General features: G+C 37.2%; 1 protein-coding gene across 9 annotated transcripts in view; it reads right to left on the minus strand.

The window, feature by feature from the left end:
* The window catches only part of LOC311087967 (basement membrane-specific heparan sulfate proteoglycan core protein-like), a 119,022-nt gene that overhangs the window by 102,922 nt on the left and 1,376 nt on the right, over window positions 1–14,724 (minus strand). For all 9 annotated transcript variants that reach the window (XR_014607403.1, XR_014607404.1, XR_014607405.1 and 6 more), the window contains exons 2-9: window positions 9,403–9,438; window positions 8,206–8,472; window positions 7,460–7,732; window positions 5,134–5,262; window positions 4,854–5,024; window positions 4,491–4,772; window positions 3,537–3,776; window positions 3,329–3,442 (exon numbers count right to left, since the gene is read on the minus strand). Coding sequence is in view for 2 of the 9 variants with exons in the window: in XM_084121513.1 (XP_083977639.1) it covers window positions 3,329–3,442; window positions 3,537–3,776; window positions 4,491–4,772; window positions 4,854–5,024; window positions 5,134–5,262; window positions 7,460–7,732; window positions 8,206–8,472; window positions 9,403–9,438 (1,512 nt within the window). In the remaining 7 variants the exon portion in view is untranslated. The remainder of the gene's footprint in view (window positions 1–3,328; window positions 3,443–3,536; window positions 3,777–4,490; window positions 4,773–4,853; window positions 5,025–5,133; window positions 5,263–7,459; window positions 7,733–8,205; window positions 8,473–9,402; window positions 9,439–14,724) is intronic.

Consider the following 14,724-nt stretch of genomic DNA (forward strand, 5'->3'; position numbering starts at 1 on the left):
GCTGATCAATGTTTATATGTGATTAAAAGCCTAAATTCAATCTGTTCATCATATAAAGCGATCCATTCTCTCCAGAAAATTAGGACTAAACCATTCAATTCATATGGATTAGTTTTAGAAGTGTTAAGTTGCACAGCTGTCAATGGAGGGACAGAAATTGCTCAGAATTGAGTAAAAAGATCTTCATTTGTGTCCCCAAGATGAACGAAGGTCTTATGAGTTTGGAACAACATGAGAGTGAGTAAATGATGACAGAATTTTCATTTTTAGGTGAATTATCCCTTTAAGGATACTATCAAGATAAAATCCTAAATCCTTAGTGTCTGAGGAAATACAAGGAAGAATAATATCTAGTTCAATAACATTCAGATCCTTTTTCTTGCTTGGCACAAACAGAATCATTTGGGTCGTCTCGTCATTTAGTTAGGGGTAGATGGGTGTGGTTGTAAAACTTTGTTCTGCATCTGTAACTCACTGCATGCATTTACAATCATTTAGCTGGAGTGCTCAAACTTTTATACAAAGATCCCACATTTTTTCTCTACAAAAGACACCCATTCAAAACTCTGTGGTGTGCCTTTGTTACAATTTACCCTACTTATGGGGTATAAAATATTTGTGTGATATTATAATCTGTAATAAAATATAATCTGAAGAAAATGATTAGAAAAGAATTAATCAGCCACGATGAACATGAAATGTACCCAAAATTGTAGAATGACTCATTTAACACAGAGACTGAGACTTATGGAGGAAGTATGAAATAAACTGGTGTGAAGAGAAGTTGTTTTATTCGTGCTTCATGCAGAATGACACTGAACACATCAGAATCTGAGTTAGTGGTGCTTGCTAAGCGTCTGCATCATTGCTCATACTTGGGTTTTTCATAAATCTATAAACTTATTACAGTTTTTACTCATACGCTAAAATCAATTATTAGACAATTTTCATCAACATAACACCATTTTCTAAAAGATTCCTCAGAACAATTAACACTATTCGTGTGTTTCACAACTCTAAACGCTTATTCAAAACTGGACACCATGTGTTCACGTTTAGTGGTTAAAAAACACACAACGTCACACAACCCGCAGTTCTCACCATGTGAACACTAGTGCAACAGTTTTACACGCCAGTCTTGACCAACCACAGGATGTGTACAAATAATTCATAGGCTCAAAAAAAAAAACATGTTCAAGAATTGTTTAAAATTATATAGTTATATTATTATTCTCTCCATAAATGTAATAATTTCTGTAGATTGAAGTACTTTTATGTTGCAAAGTCCAATATTGAGAGATTAAAACTCGATTCACGATTCTTCTGCTTTTATTTGTGGCACTGCAAGACAAAGCATCAGATCCAGAATATTTCAAAAAGGCTGTTTCTTTATTAAGAAAAGTAAACAATTAAAATATGAAATACTGTAGCAGAACAAGTCAGGAATATACATGTTTACAAATGACAGTGTATTCATGTGGTTATAATGTGAATCATGCAAATATCACACAAGCCTTATATTTTAAATTATTGCACAGTATTACATAAAGCAGGATAAAATGTCAGGCTTAAGAGAGGCATTTTATTGTAATTAAAACAAAATATAAATATTAAAAGAGGAAAATAATTTGCCTAATGGGAATGAAACCGTGAGAGGACGGGGATGTACTTGTGATGCTAAAGCTTTGTGATGGTCTGATTCATATTACCAATGATAGTTTATTGGTCAATAACAGAAAAACCAAACCGGTTAAAATTCATGTACCTTGTTAAACCCAACATTAAATCAAAATGTACCCTTTCTTGGCTATTCCACAGTTTAACCTGCTTTTTACAATCAATTTCTGATGAATGAAATCATCTGGGAATGTAATCAATGGAAGTAAAGTGGGTTGGGAAATCTGGTTCATGTTGACTTTGACAACCGTAACATGCCAAATGTTAAACATTGTGAATCAGGAGTGACTCATGTATCACACAGACACACTATTTTTTCTTGCTTTTATGAACTACTATCATCTTTTAAGTATATTAATTGAACCAAATTAGACAGTTCAGCAATTGTAAATCAGTTTTCACAACACTGTTTTTGAAGCAAATAACAAACCGTCAGTGATCAAAGTCAAATCTGACATCACATAATATCAATGGTTGTTTTGACTGAATTTTTGGTTAATGACCAGTGGTGTAGTCTAGTTTTTTGTAGTGAGTATACTGTAATACCCCCATTTAGCCTTAGATGTTATATGAATATGGTCCCTAAAGCACAGGTTTTATCAGCTGACAATTTTCCAAAAAAAATAAATAAATAAAAAAAGCAACATTATAGGCACAAATACAAATTTACTTTTAGAAATGGTGTTTTTTTTTAAAAAAAGAAGAAAAGGTGTTATTGTTTTGGCAAGTTTACTGTTTAAATTAAAACATGTATGAAAACTTGTGTGATATTCCCTTAAAATAACGTTTTAATAGATTTTATTTTTATTATTATCATTATTTTAAAATTCATTTTACTGTGCAATTTCTTTCTAATTTCTTTGAGTTAGACCGAACTTTTATTTTGGTGGGTTGTAGACATTTGAGTTTCTGTGTGTTTTAATAAACTATTATTATTATTATTATTATTATTATTAGGCCTACTTGAAGTATATTTCTGTTATAATTTATTCACGTTATACCGAACTTTTATTTTGACAGGTTGTCGTGAAGACATTACAGTTTCTATGTGTAACGTTAGGCTATATGAAACGAATGAATAACGAAAGTTTTATCAAATGAAATGGTGAAATTCTCCTGCAGTGCGATGAAAGTGCACATGTGTATCCTATCCTACATCAGTGAAACGCTGAAAACACCACGAGCGTGATCACGCGTGCTTCAGTGTGCGTGTGTGTGTGCGTAGTGGAGCACACATTGAGCGCTCATTCCCAGAGACGCGTAGAACAACTGCAGTCTCTTTTAACTTTAATATTCACTGACACTAGTCCATATCGAGATTTGATTCATTGTACAGCACTACTTTTGATTTATTCATTCAAAAATAGCCAAATTCCGTGACGTTCTGCTTAGCAAGCTCCATTTGTGACTGGATTCCGCGATTCGGTGTCGCTTCGCAAACACTGACGGGGTGAATTTATGAATGAAAGTGAAAGTTCTGACACAAAACGAAGTTGTTACGTATCCTCACGATTTTTTAAGTGGGTATACGGAAATCCTTGGCCTTTTCTAGTGGGTATACGGCGTATACCTGCGTATCACGTAGACTACACCACTGTTAATGACATATAATGATAACAATGACTTCTAATAAATCACTCGGGTGTTTTACCTCTCATTCTGCAGCATTTGTAAATCAGTACGACTGTCACTAGCAGATATGGACAAGCTGCCAGTACAGAACTGAGTGTGTGGAGGACAGAGATCTGAGAGTCTGAACGAGACCCTGAAAAAGAGACACACAAGCACTTCATCATGCACTATATCTGAACGAGGGCATATGAAGAAATAAATCAGCTCACAGTTTCATGGACTCTCACCTCTGACTGAGATCCAGCTCTTGGGAGACTCTCCTCTCTCTGGGTGTTTGCAGTGGTAGAAACCCTCATGTGACTTTGAGACAGTCGGGATGATCATCTCTGTTTGATTCTGGACGAGTGATCCATCTTTATAGAAATCAGCTCTGAGGATTGGTTGGGTTTTATTTTGATATAAACAGCGTAGAGTCAGAGTCTCTCCTTCAGTCACAGGATGAACAGGACTCTCCAGAATCACATCAGCTACAGAAATAGAGGAAACATGCAATATATGAACAACATAACATAATAAAAACAAGAATATAACACACACACATTATATATATATATATATATATATATATATATATATATATATATATATATATATATATTTCTTCATATAGAAGAATTTTCTATATTCTAAATATAGATTTATTTCTTCATATGCCCTCGTTCAGATATAGTGCATGATGAAGTGCTTGTGTGTCTCTTTTTCAGGGTCTTGTTCAGACTCTCAGATCTCTGTCCTCCACACACTCAGTTCTGTACTGGCAGCTTGTCCATATCTGCTAGTGACAGTCGTACTGATTTACAAATGCTGCAGAATGAGAGGTTAAACACCCGAGTGATTTATTAGAAGTCATTGTTATCATTATATGTCATTAACCAAAAATTCATATATATATATATATATATATATATGTATATATGTGTGTGTGTGTGTGTGTGTATATATATATATATATATATATATATATATATATATATATATATATATATATATATATATATATATATATGTGTATATATATATATATATATATATATATATATATATATATATATATATATATATATATATATATATGTATGTGTGTGTATGTATGTGTGTACACACACACACAATATGTTCTAGCTGGTTGCTTATGTAAACTGCCAGTGAAATGAATAAATAATACAGAAACACAGACTCACAGTGTACAGTGATATTAACAGGATGATATTTCTCTCCAGATTCAGACTGACACCAGTAAACTCCAGTGTCTGATGTGATGGTGGATCTGATTGTACATGTAGATCCTGTTTTTGATCCCCGGTGAAATGATGAACAATCTTCCAGCCCCCAACTCTCTCTGTATCTTCTCACTGTCCATCCGTCAGAGTTACTGTTGTCCTCACAGCTCAGAGAGAGAGAGACAGATGTGAAGTGTTGAGTTCTGCTGGGACTGATGATCAGAGACACTGGAGGAGAAACACCTGACAAGACCATTACTGATATGATTAGGAAATAGTCTTTATTAAAGATGAATCAAACATTTAAAGTAAGTGTGAACTCACCAGTGACCCACAGTGGTTGTTTGTTGCTATATGTTGTGTAGTGGGCTGGTTTTCCTCTCTCTGCTCTGCACACATAAACTCCTGTGTGTTTTAGAGCAACAGAACTGACAGTGTATTTTCCTCCAGCTCCTCTGCTGCTGTCTGAGAGTGGCTCATCATGAACACTCAAGCCTGTGTTAAGTGAGAATATGCAGATGATCACTAAAATAAATTATTTTTAATAATGTTTTTGATAAAACCAGTAAATGTATATGCTATCACACAGAGGACATTATAATACCTGATGAGAGAGAGAACCAGCTGAATGTCCAGCCTGTAGAAGAGCCGTTAACCTCACAGTTCAGAGTCACTGGATCTCCTTCAGTCAACCACTTCTGAGGAGAAACACTTAAAACTGTCTGGGCTTTATCTGAAATAGAGACATCACTCATTACAGTTTTTTTTCAATTGTTTACACGCAATTTTGAAAACCGGGTTCTTTTTTTCAAAACAGAATCACAATTATCCAAACACCACACTCAATTTGCATAATTCCTAGATTGTTTGCAAAATGACACACTTCAGTCAAAACATATACACATATTTGTGAAAATGCTATTAGTTTTCATTTAACCAACACAGTCCTCAATGATCAGACACTATTGCAGCCAGTTACACACAGCTGTGATAAAAAACACATTTGTAAAAAAAACGAATTTTAGGAAATAGCATGTGCTAGATTTTTGGCCAGACATTGTTATGTAAGGGATAATTTAGATGACAAAAAAAAAAAAGTGACATACCCACAACATTCTTCATGATTAGTTTGAGATATAGGGAGAATGTACACAAATAGGCCTACTATAAACTTACAAAGCACTGCACAACACTGATGCTGCAGACTGAATATTTCAAGTATTTATTTCAATACTTACACAGTATATCTTACCATAATCAGTTACAGTAATCAACCAACAAATCAATGAAACAAATAAAATCTGTAGACAAATAAAAATTACTGCATGAAGTACATACACTTTACAAAATTATTCATAGATGTTATCCTGTAAATGCAACCATTAGTAGATATATTCACGCTGTTTGTGATAAGTGCACTTTTTGTAACACATCACTTGAAGACATTGAACATTTATTTTTATATTGCCCTTTTTCTATTTCTTTTTGGACTGACTTTAAAATAGATATGACAAAAAAATTGAACAGATGTCTTAACTTAGACCCTCATGACATTTTACTTTGTTTCCAAAACCCTTTTTTTTCTGAAAAACAAAATTATATAATTAATCTTTTTATCATTTTGGCGAAATTTTATATTCATAAGACAAGAATAACTCAAAAGAAACCCTCCTATATTGCCTTCTATAACACTGATCTAATAATATATTTTGAAACTCTTTCAAACATGAGATCACAAAATAAAAAGCTTATAAAAACAATACAAATATTAAAGCTTTTCAAATACATATAAATGCCCTGATATTTTATACTTATATTTTTGTATTTGTTCTTATGTTTATGTTTATTTTATAATTATTATTATTTTTTTTATTTTTTTTCTGGTTAAATATTTTGAGCTGTATTGTCAATGCTTTGTAACCATTTTGTTTTTTTGCATTGTACTGAAATGTTTTGTATTTGAACTGACTAAATAAAAAAATAAAAAATAAAATAAAAAAAAAGTACATACACTTTGACTCTGAAGAAAAACTACTGTAAAAACAACAAGAATACTGTAACTATTCATCATCTCTCCGTCTGGCTGGATCAGGCCATAAGATTTCATCCACATCACAGGCTATGTCTTCAATGGCATAAGTCCTTCCCTACCTCTTCCTCTACCTCCTTCTCCTCTTCCTCTACCTAGGCCTCTTCCTCTACCTCCTCCTCCTCTATCTCCTTCTTCTCCTCTTCCTCTACCTGGGCCTCTTCCTCTACCTCCTTCTCCTCTTCCTCTACCTGGGCCTCTTCCTCTACCTCCTTCTCCTCTACCTAGGCCTCTTCCTCTATCTCCTTCTTTTCCTCTTCCTCTATCTCCTTCTTCTCCTCTTCCTCTACCTAGGCCTCTTCCTCTATCTCCTTCTTCTCCTCTTCCTCTACCTAGGCCTCTTCCTCTATCTCCTTCATCTCCTCTTTGAGCTCCCCCTCTCATTCTCACTCTTCTTCTTTTTCTTCTAGCTCCTTCCATTTTTGTTGAAGACAGGTGAACTCACCTGCTGCCTTTTATAGCACACCTGAGTGCTGCGTTTTCAAATTAGCACATGTGTGCTTCCACACCTGGTGGATGTGTTTATCCAATTCGTTCATTAGTGTGGTCATTGGCCATCCGGGGCTTTGTAATGACAAGGAAGTAACCTCACAATCCTTATCTGTGTCTAAGGTGTGAAAATGTGGAAATGAGTTTTACAAATCACTGTGTGTAATGTTTTGCAAAAAGGGTAAAGCAGACATTGTGTGTAATGTTGTGCAAATCTGTGGAGGTGTTTTGCTCCTTGGAGTAGAATTTTGCAAATTGTGTGTAAATTTTTATTTTAGTGTGTAAACAATCGTAAAAAACTGTAATAACATGTTAAACTTGTGTGTGTTTATGAAGAGATGATCAAACTCACATGATACTGTCAGTGTAACTTCATCACTCCATTGTGAGCTGCGTGATCCTTCAGTCTCTGTTCCATAACAGGAGTATTTATCTGCGTCAGACTCAGTAACAGACCTGACTGTGTGTTCCTGTAGTTCACTGAAATCCATTAATGTACGTCCTTTATACCAGTTGTACTGCCAGCTAGAGACTCCTTCAGCATCAATGTCACATCTGAGAGTGACTGTCTCTCCTCTGAATACATGTTGATCAGGTTTAATGGTCACTCTGGATTTTGGTCTTTCTGCACAACGACAACAATAAACAATGAAAATAATGTGACGATTAATTTAATTAATTAAAATAATAAAATGTGCTGTTTTTTTCTCTTTAGGAACAGTTACTTGAATGAGTGTAACAGAGTGAGTGTAATTTCATCAAGTACAACATAAGATAAACATCTTTATTGATCCTCAAACAACATTCCAATCAACCAATCAGATTTGAGGGACCGGTTTACAGTTTATGTCAAGTTTAAGCTTACAACCAGGGTTTACAGTTGTGCTTCTGTGTTACTCACCTATAATCTCTCTCTGATTTTAGAGGTACTTTATGATTAGGTCTTAATTCAATGACCATAAAAAGCACATGTTAAATCAGGTTAGACTGAAGTGTTGTTCTATAGCTATTGTCACTTATTAAGTGCCTTATGAAATTATTGTCAGTAATTTCTTAGAGCAGGTCATACTCATAGGTCAAGTGAGAGAAAATACTTGCCATGTATTGTCACTGTTACTGGTTCACTGTAATCTGTGTAATGTCCTCCTCTTCGTGCTCTGCACTTGTACTCTCCTCCATCAGAGACTTGCACAGGATCGATTGCTTTAGTTGCATCAGTAGCATCAGAAGATTCAGTGTTTGAGTCTTTACTCCAGAGAAACTCCCATCCATCCAGTGTCTGATCCAGCGAACATCTCAGAAAAACTGAGTCTCCAGTGAACACTGAACTCTGTGGCTCAACAGTCAGAGTTGGTTTGGCAAAATCTGTCAATATAAAGTTAGTGGGAACATGAGATGTGAAGTCTTTCAGCAGATCTCATTCTGTCACTGGTAAATCATTATTGCATTTTGATTTCACAGAAAATGTAATATAGCGACTGGCAACAATTATAGGAACAAACAAGGTTAACATTCATTCAGTGCAACGCAAAGAGATAAAGGACAACAAAGGTGCAAAGACCACCTTATGTGGGGTTCAAACCCACATCCTTTAGGCTAGTCCTGAGCTCAAAGCAGGGTCACACCACATACATCTACATCAGACAGACATATCAGTATCATTTACCAAAGTGTTGCAAAATGTTGTTGTAGTTCAAAGGACCTTTTTTTTATTCAATCTGTTCAGTTTTTGTGATGTCTGGAGAGTTGCTAATTTTCAAGACAAAGCAAATGTCAAAAGATACTCTATGTTTCTATATTCTTCATAACAAATTTTGGCCATGTATATTAGTAGTATTACAGAAATTGTCATTTTTGTGACTGATTTTTTTTTGTTGACAGAATCATCTGTGTGGTGTTATATTCGTCACAAGACATGAATAATTTCTATAACTTGTTTAAAAAGCTGTGTTTATAATCATGACACTGAGGGCTGGATTCATGAAAATCTTCTTAAGAAAGAAGTTAAGGCAGTTCTTAAGATAAATTAGTTCATAAGAATGTTCCTTTGAGGATTTAAGACAGGTTGGAAGTTATCCTAAGTTATTTAGGATGATTTTTAAGATCATTCTTTTCAGGAATATGAATACTTCTTAAATGTTTTAAAACAATACCTCAAGAATAAACAATAAAAACATTAAGAAAAATCTTTGGGAATACAAAATATTATTATATTTCTTTCTTAAGTTATAAAATAAGAAGAAAATAGCATTTAAGAAGAAGTTTAGTGAATCCAGACCCTGGTTTGTCACTCACCTTCAGTGTGTCCAGAGTGGATGATTGAAATCAGCACTAAAATGCAGAGTAAAAAAAAAAAAAATCATAAATAACAATAATGAAAGATTATTTGTATTTTTACATGTTTCTGGTAAAGATCATTAAACTCATCTGTTGGCTACCCTGAGAGAGTTTCTGTGGGAACTTATTTGCAGAGTTCTTCCCATGAGGCAACGGACTGTGTTTCTCTTATTGGTCCCTGTGATGTCTTCTGTTTGTAAATTAGCTTTAGGTATAAAGGTCTGTCCCACAGACAGAAATTTGGGTTCAGATTCTCTGAAGACAGGCTATCATCATCACTGAACAATGAGCTATACACTACCTTCAGTAAATGATTCTCCCCACAAGAACTCTGGTCAAGCTTATTATTTTATGCATTAGGAATCTAATACATTGGTAAGTCAACAAAGTGACAGCTCAGCCCAAAAAAAAAAAAAACTTTGTATTATTATTTAACCCTTTAAACACATGCCTTTTCATTTTTAAAGTTAGAAATCAACTTACTGCACCAGATAATTCACACTGGAGAAAAACCTTACAAGTGTTTACAGTGTGGCTAGAGATTCAGTCAGTCACAACAACTGAAAACACATGAGAGGATCCACACTGGAGAAAAACCTTACAAGTGAATCATCCAGGTTGTGAATGAGGCCGACACCTGATGTGATCATTGTAAAGCGCTTGGTGTGTACAGTAGTAAATAGTTGCGCTATATAAATGCCTCATTCATTCATTAGTTTCTAAACACGATGAGAAACGGACATTTTGTTGTTTGATTGGTTTCTATTAACTCCTGTTCAACCCAACATAAATGTGTGATATAAAACAATCAGTCAGTTTTTGACGTGATTTGTCTGTTCCCTTTCAAAAACTACAATCGATGTTGCGCTGCTTAGCGCATTGAGAACGTCTTTAATTGTGACCGGCTGTGAATATTGTGTGTAACACATCAATAGAATTGACCCGGAGGTAATATAGCCTCGGTCAATGACGTCTTGTAAGACACAGAGATTAGACATTTCAAATTTGAATGGTGAAAATGTTGGCATTCTCGCAATAGACCAAGAAAAAGCATTTGACAGAGTTAAGGCCATTGCACACTGAGTCCGAAATTTGCATCCGAAATTTTCGCACGTAAAAAACAACAACATTGACCTCACGTTATGTCAATCACGCTTGCACACTGTCTACAAAACTTTCGTCCATAATAAAAAAAATCGTATTGGGTTCGATTTTCTGCGTTTTTCGCATCCACAGCTAGTATTTTGAGAGTTTTTTTTGACAATTCAGAGCCACCGTACAAGCGAACGACAAAATCCAGAATGGCGTCTGACAAGTTGATACACTTCGTCTCGCAGCACAAAGTAGTACTCTATGAAAAACAAAATGCGGATTACAAAGACACTGAAAAAACCTAGGCCTAAACCTCCCCTTTCAACCAGATCGAAATTTCGGATTGATTAAGGCAGTGGTTCTCAACCTCTCCTGCAGGGACCCCCTGACAGGCCATGTTTCTGTTTTAACCCTGAAATGGCACACCTGATTCAATTAATGAGTAGTTATTAGAGCAGGAAGAGTAGGAATTCATCAATTAATCAATTAGTCAACTACTCATTAAGCCTTTAATTAATTGAATCAGGTGTGCCATTTCAGGGTTAAAACAGAAACATGGCCCGTCAGGGGGTCCCTGCAGGAGAGGTTGAGAACCACTGGATTAAGGTGTGATTGAGCAGCCAATTCGATTACTAATCATGTATTATTTGGGTATAATAATTATTGGGTATTATTTGGCTGTTCCAAATATTATTTGGGTATTATTCAGCGCTTCCGCCGGCCGTGTGTGTGTGTGTCTCAATACCTTAGACATACTGCCAGTCTCTGTTCAGGAACGATTGGTTCACGGAAATTGGTGGTCTTCTTTTTAAAGGTGAACTAGTTTCATTTGTCGCACCTCCTCCACTGACTCGGGGGGAGCCCCATGGCCATGGTCCAGGTCTTTCAGCTGGTCAGCCTGGTAAGCTTGCAGAACGGCCATTGTGTGCAAAGCTGCCCCAGTCTGACTCGCTGACGCATATGCTCTGCCATTTAGACGTGATGTGGGACGCAGCAGCTTAGTTGGCAGAGACTGCGTCTTCAGTGCGGATGCCTCACCTACTGAGAGATCGCTGGCCAGCCTCTCTTCAATCGCAGGTATTGACGCATAACCATATTCTTGCATCACCTCCACGTCGGCATAGTTTGCCTGTGAATGATGGATGTATGCAGAATATGGCTTTCCCCAAGATCTCCGCAACTCAGTGTGAACATCTGGGAGAAACGGAAAACTCGTACCAGCTGGGTGGTTATGTCCCGACAAATAGCGTTCATCCAGGCAGCTACGAGGGAGTTTGCGCTTCCATGGCAGATCTAATCTTTCTGTGGTGCGAGACATAACGTCCAACAGCTCGACATATGTGGGGCAGAGGGGCTGAGAGCACTCAGAGACATCCTTGATCTCAACAGCCTCGTCCTGCTCATCTTGGTATAGCAGTACTGTTTATTTCTGTCGGGTTATTTAATATGAAGGGGGAGTGCCCTTTAATTGCGTTCCTTCCGTATAAAGGGTTGTTGGAGTACGTTCTCTCTGCGTCATTTGAGCGAGACACTGTGTTTCCGGCGGGACGCGTGAATGTTTGTAAGGTAAGAGCTGTTGACAGTGACTTAGCATGGTTTGCTCGTGGGCTTGTCTCACGGGGATTACATGGGTTTTCTTGTTAAAGGTTGGACAGGGGAACTTTGTGGGATGCCGTCGATTTGATGCGTGTTTAATACACAGCAGGTTTGGTGCCGTGTGAACCGCACTACAGGTTTTAACAGTTGATGAACATATGATTGCTAGTAGCCGGGCTGGCCAAATTCATATTTTGTTATATTTTATATTTAAGGTGCGGGCCAACGTGCGCAAGGGACGTTACAGTGGGCTTTGGGTTCATCTAAACCTCTGTGTGGATGTTCCTTTTTGCTGTCAGCATTGTTTTGCTGCCTTTTCCGACTTTATCAGACTTGTTACAGTGACTAAACCTCTGGTTCAAGTGAGACAGGACTGTCCCGAGTGTCTGCTCTATTGAACCGGCCAACGAGCATTATTAACTCTCTTTCAGTTCGCGTGTCGACGCGCTGTGCTTCTTGATCCTTCGTCCATTGTTTATGTTCATGGTGTTGAACGCGCTCCATCAGCTGGACCGATGACTGTGGGCCGTGGCGTGGTACCTTATCATCGACTGTGTCGTGAGTAACTAAATTGAGTCAAAAGCCTCCAGTGGCGCCCAAGTATCAGATCAGCCACCTAACTGTCACCAGCTCTTCTGCAGTTTGTTTTCTTTAAACATTATTTGATTTTTTTGTGAGTTTATTGTTGTGTGGATTATAATTATATTTTTTTTCTTATTGATTTGAGTTGTGCTGGATATATTATCCATACTTTTGTGTGTGATTTAAAGCCACACTAGGTAGGAATTCCGTTTTGGTCAAACAACGACCCCTAGAGTCGCTGTGGACTACTTGTATTTAACGTTACTGTCGTAAATACCACTCACGCAGAGCAGTCTCTTCTCTCACGGCCTGATACCCTCCCCCCCATAGATATCATATATAAACGCTAGATGTCTTATGGCGCAGTCACTTCCGGCATCACCATTCGGCCATCTTATGTCAGTGCTCTGTGCATTAAGGTGAGTGATCAGCATGCACACAAATCCTCATATCTCGCTGAAATATTGACGGATTTACAAACGGTTTGGTTTCTTACAAACGTTATTAACGTGGCTATAATTCCGAATGCTTGAACATGTATGTTATAATTTTTCATATGTATGCAGTGTATGTATGTAGTGTCATAACTACATCTCTGACGTTTATAACAAACCAAACCGTTTGAAAATCGGTAGAAAATTGGGCAAGTTATGGTTATTTAAAAGTATTTGCACCATTAAACGAGTGAGCGAGCGCACTGCCGCAAGATGGCCGCCACGTGCGGACGTCGACCTCCATTGGCCAGCAGCGCGCACGAGACATCTAGCCTTTATATATGATATCTATGCTCCCCCCTGTATACCGGTCCCTGTTCAGTCGGATGGAAGCTGTAACGAGTGGAAATAAGGTGTGTCCCCTTTAAGAGCTGCGCGCGCCCTGTTTAAAGGGGTGGTAAAACACCTTTTTTCGAAGGCTTGATTGTGTTTGTGGGGTTCACTGTAACATGTGTTCATGCTTCGTTTTTAAAAATTCACATTATTTTTCACATATTTAACCATTATTCTACACTGCTCTGTCCCTCCTTGTAAAAACGGTCGGATGATTTCCTGGTTCTATGAAGCCCCACCCTCAAAAATATGCAATGGGCTCAGATTGGTTAGCTGGCCCAGTGTGTTGTGATTCGCTACTACCACAACAACTCTTTTCAAAAGCAACATAAAATGGCCTCGCCCCCTTTATGTATTGTGTTCCCAGAGGAGGGGTTTATGTAAATATTGGGCTTAGTGATGTCAGCAAGCCCACAGGAATGTCGTGTAGTCCCTATCAGCCGTTTCTGTAGTTCTTAGAAATTGATTTTTTTAAAAGCAAATATCTCCCTTTGCTTTAAACTTTGAACGTTGTAACTTTGCTGATGTTGTTTATGCTCAAACAGCAACATTACACACTAACTAAAGTTAGAAAAGTGAAATCGTGTTTTACCACCCCTTTAACTTTCGGCAGTCTGTATTGTATGTGCGCCTCGAACATTCCGTAAGCGGATTGTTTCTGTTTGATGCTCATTCTTGTCCTATTTTTGTCTATCAAGTAATGCTGTGGACGGTAAAACGTGTGACAGACAGTTACACGAGTTCGATTGGGTAATAAACACAACGCGTTTCAAATCGTCGGACATCGAGCTAGCCTCCGAAAATGTCTAAGTTACTAATCCATCAACAAGAACGCCAGGTGCTTTTTAGCTCACACCAACGAGTGAAAGCTTGTCCGAGTGATATACAATATGCAATATACTTACAAGTCCAACAGCATGTGAGGACGTGTTGGGGGAAGTGAGGTAGCCTATGCCGTAAAGCAGTCGAATTTTGTAGTTCTTTTTGTGCGCGGTGGTTACTACCCGAACCCCGAAGTTTAAAAGTACGATTAAAAACGATACAGACCCCGTCAGGCTATGGCAGACGTGTCATTCAACCTATTGTAAGTCGATGTACCATCACAAGAGTCTTGGAAATATATTATGAAGGTTGAAAAGTTACCTAGTGCTGCTTTAAGTTTATTTATGTTTATTTCTTTTGT

The sequence above is a fragment of the Abramis brama genome, assembly GCF_963993115.1.
Source record: "Abramis brama genome assembly, chromosome: 1".
Lineage (NCBI taxonomy): Eukaryota > Metazoa > Chordata > Actinopteri > Cypriniformes > Leuciscidae > Abramis > Abramis brama.